This window comes from Rutilus rutilus, assembly GCF_951802725.1.
Source record: "Rutilus rutilus genome assembly, chromosome: 2".
In the NCBI taxonomy this organism is placed as follows: domain Eukaryota; kingdom Metazoa; phylum Chordata; class Actinopteri; order Cypriniformes; family Leuciscidae; genus Rutilus; species Rutilus rutilus.
The window spans coordinates 5554611-5559057 of record NC_140210.1 but is presented as its reverse complement, the minus strand read 5'-3'; the positions used below and the strand labels follow the sequence as shown (position 1 = coordinate 5559057).

The window sequence follows — 4447 nt, the reverse complement described above, 5'->3', positions numbered from 1 at the left end:
AAAACGTTAATATATTTTCTATTTTATAGTGAACATATGCATCAGATTTGACACCCTTGTCACCCTTTTTTTTTTTTTTGCAGCAACAACAGAGGAGGTTTTGTTTCTCAAAGTTGGGGTGATGCCTATAATGATGCCTCTCAAAATAAATATTACTTTATAAAATAATAAAACTTCAAATAAATATTTTTACACTAAACAATGTGTTGAAATTAGAAAATAAAGTTTTTCTTAGGGTCACTGTACAATTTACAAGTATAGTTGTAGGGATAATTCATGTAAGGTTCCTCTTCTATAAGGCAAAATATCAAAAGAGTGATTGACATACATTCGAAACGAATGTACAACACTATACAAGTTTTGTATATGCATCATATATATGGATCTGTCAAGGTGCCTCTGGTTTGGCACAATGTGTTTCACAGTTGAAATATTATATGTACAAAAATAAAATCTCTCAGAAAAAGAGCTCATTTGCTAATTTACATACTTTGCAGATACTATTCACAAACAGTTAGTTAGGAGAGTCTGTCACCTTTATCAGTCATATTACTGAATGTCAATAAGGCTAACATTCTGGACTTCAGTTTAAAATGAAAAGGACAGGGAAAGTTGTTGATACAAACGTTATCCCCCCTTAAAGAGTGAAAGAGGGAGAGGGAGAGAGAGAGAGAGAGAGAGAGAGAGAGAGAGAGAAAGTGGATAAGAGAAAAGCAAACAACAAAAAACAAACAAACAAACAAACAAACAAACAAGCAAACCACTTCAAACCAGTTTTTGCCAATCCAATGTCACCTCTTGGTCTACAGTGCCAAAACTACAACAATTTGCGAAAATTGTTCCACTGCTCTGGAGATAGTCCCAGATAAGGTTATCTTCCCAGGGCTACTCCAGGAAACAAGCCTCGTCAACTCCTTTGTTCTTGCAGCGGCATCCTGGCCGACTGGTGCAGTCGTAGCATGCCTGGCACAATGCCACGCAGCCCTTCGCCGGGAGGTAGCAAAGCAGGCAGGGCAGGAAAATTGCCAGGACGCTTATGGCCGACCACCGCATGCAGCAATGCGACTGGCTGCAAGAGAAGGGCTTGTCCGCACACACATCCTCATCATCGCTGGAGCAGTGGTAGAAGAGACCTTTGACGCAGCAGACACAGGTGACATAGTCCATCGTCGTCGTCCCCGAGCAAAGGCACCTGCGCCCACACATCCAACAGGAGGGCAGGGTCCGAGGGCAGGTGCAACCTTTGCACTTGCAGCGGCCGCAGTCCTCGCAGCGAATCGAGTGCTTTCCGTCAGCGGCCTGGCCTCCGGCCGGCACGAAGGGTTTCAGTTCGTCCTGCTTCGGCTCTGGGCGTTTAGGCTGCACTCTCACCACCCGATCGCCCATCACGCCAGTGTTTTCCAAAAGTCTTTGCTCCGATGAAGTGCTGCCCGTGCTGGCCCTGGCGGTACTGTGCGAGCCATCGCTGGGGCCACTGGCGGATCTGCTCAGGTCACTCCTCGGTGACTGATGGGCTTGTTGAGGAGACTGCTGTCCAGCTCGTTGGGCTCTCGGGGAGTTTCTATGCTCGGAGAGCTCAATGGAGGCGGTGGAATTCAGGCTGGAAGGTTGCGCGTCCACTTTCTGCTGGGAGGCCGGTGGCCGGGGTGCCACCGTAGGGCCCTCGGTGTACTCATTGCTGCTGCGGATGGTCCTGATCTGGTCCAGGGAGAGCACCTGAGCATCCCAAGGCTCCGAGTCCCCAGTTTGGGGTCTGCCACTGTCACGCAAGGCTCGCAGCAAGCCAGAGGAGCCGCTGCCGCCGCCATTTTGAGCTCTCGTGTCCATCTTTACTCTGAAGTGGGAACCCTCCGGCTGGCATTGAACACATCTGAAGTCCTATGGGAAATGCAGACAGTTAAACGAGAGCATACAGGGAAGTAAAATCCCATAAACTAACCATATGTAAATCATATGAACTAGCAAAAAGAAAAGGCAGATGGCAAGCTCCTTCATGCAAATCTCCCAACTACACCCCACCTCTACACCCCTGGAAGGCTGGCCATCAATGGGACAGGCCTTCAATGGGACAGGCCTTTACCACCTGCAGCTATCAAGTTCATATGGAACATCTAGTAGACTCAAAACCATATTTGCTCTACAATGTCTCAGGTGCTGCATTTTAGCTGATCAAAAATAAATAAGGATTTCTTTGCAGAGTAGTCTTTGTAGAAGTTTGTCTTCTGCACAAGCATCGTCCTTATCTATCCTATCATCAACGAGTGATAGAGAGATTGAGACTATTCTAAAATGTGTATACCCTATAAATGACAGCCTTTTTCTTAACTTATCTGCGCATTTATACAAAATCTCAGGGATTTTTTCCTTGCCGTGATCGCCTTTGACTAGCTTGTAGGGAATTGTAAGGCACTATGTGTACTGTGAAAAGTGCTATACAAATTACTTAACTGAATAATTATTCTTTTGTGTCGATTTTATTTTTAACATTGCAAACACCATTATCCCTGTTCGTTTCTTGCAGAGCACATTAAAACTTGTTCGTAAAAGGTATTATAGGGAAACAAAGCACACCAATTTCCCTTTGCTTTGTAATTATTTTAATTACAAGGAACCAAAATCATAAACAAATGCACTTGTTTAAGGAGGGGGTAGAGGTCTTGTACTTATATTGTTAAAGAAAAAATGAGGATATTATTAATTTCGAATCACCAATTTTAATATCTAGTAGTTGACGTGAACAGGAGCAACGTGACGTCCACAAATGCATTATGACGCTGTCAATGGGGGGGCGGAGCTCTTGACCACATAACTTAGAGAAAAATAAAATATCCACATGTTGAGGTGGAAAAAAAATATGAAACCATACATCTCAGTCGGGACCCTCAGCACCAGTTGAGTTCAATCTAAATAACACTACCCCAAATTACCATATCAATGCGCAATCTCCCTTTCCACAGAGAGGCCCCATCAGCAAAATGTCTGTTAAACATCTGTTTATCTCCTCAATGCTATTTAAACTTCTGATTTGGTTTATCAGCATGCATACTAACTTTATAGCGATACTTAACTTGGTTGGACCTTGCATTGAGTAGAGAAACTTTTTTTCTTTGAAGAAGTTTTTATTTAAACGTTTAGTGGACATTCGCATGACTTCTATTTATTTATTAAATATATACATAGAAGTCTATAACGGTGGATGCCATTTTTTCAACGTCTATTCGCAACTTTAAATGAGGCAAAGTGAATGTGTAAAGGTTTTATTATAATGTTTAGTGGGTCATTGTGTGTGATTAAATAATAAAGGTGCAGCTGTAGGTGACGTTTTTCAAAAGCGATTCGCAACTTTAACTAAATGAAAAGTAAGTCAAAGTTTTTTACGCAGGGAACAGATCCGTATGGCAACTATTTGCACAGCTGCAAGAATGGCGCGGAGCATGAGCACTGGAAAAAGTCACGAACTATAATAGAAATGGGCGACTAAATAAGCCACACGCAAATAAATTCAACTGAACTAAAATCGTGTCAAAATCCACTGCAAAAAGTTGATCCAGGTCACTTACCGTGATCTCACCACCTCAACCCCCTATTTGTGTTGTGAAGAGTATATCCTACTAGTAGGAATTTCTCTTTGGTTATTCCTCAGTTCATTGGGAGATTCATTCACAAAAATCCAGATGAACGCAAACACTTGCGCGTCCTCGTATTCACGTTTTTTTTTTTTTCGCGCAACTCGCGCGAAATATTAACGTCAGAATTTTATTCCAAGTAGAACGTAATGTAGTTTAACTTGTGTTGTTAAACCGCGAATTATGCCAAAAAGAAAATAAGTTCCAGAATCCAACAAAATGAGCAGAGTTTATAGAGAAATAAGAATGAAAACGCTGAAGACTTTTTCAAGAAGAAGCGTTGCGGTTCCCAAGTTGAATGTTTGGCTGCATGGCACACACTGTGCTGCTTTCAAGTTTTTCAGCTCTTGTTTTTTTCTTCTTTCCGGAGAGGAGGTCGGGTTTATGCTGTAAATGGCGTCATGTGGAAGTGAAGGGGGTGAACAGAGTAGCTGTTGTCCCAGAGGATATATCGTATCCGGTCCCAGCTCATTGGCTCTACAGGACTCAACATTCACTCCCTGTGTGTGTGTGTGTCTGTGTGTGTGTGTGTGTGTCAGAACATTAGCACACGGACGTCCGATTCATTTTAGCGACTCGGTTCACTCGAACGCTTTAGTTTAATGAAACAAATCAAAGAGCCGACACACCAATTCCACTGAGTTATTCTTCAAAGATGTTCCTACATCTTATTGTAACATTTACGTTAACTTTTTACAGTAAAATAGCTGTTTACGCCACATTTTAGATGTACATGTACATTTAGTTGTAGACTGTGCCCACTGTTCTGTTGTTTATGCAAATTATCAATGACTTTCGGGTGAGGAGGTTTGGATCGACTT

General features: G+C 42.4%; 1 protein-coding gene across 1 annotated transcript; it reads right to left on the bottom strand.

Annotated features, from left to right (window-relative positions):
* On the bottom strand, window positions 1–4046 carry spry2 (sprouty RTK signaling antagonist 2). Its single transcript, XM_084403122.1, has 2 exons — window positions 3561–4046; window positions 1–1878 (listed from the first exon to the last, which is right to left on the bottom strand). The coding sequence occupies exon 2, from the start codon at window positions 1825–1827 to the stop codon at window positions 886–888; it is 942 nt and encodes a 313-aa protein (XP_084259248.1). The 5' UTR covers window positions 1828–1878; window positions 3561–4046; the 3' UTR covers window positions 1–885.
* Window positions 4047–4447: the final 401 nt, after the last annotated feature.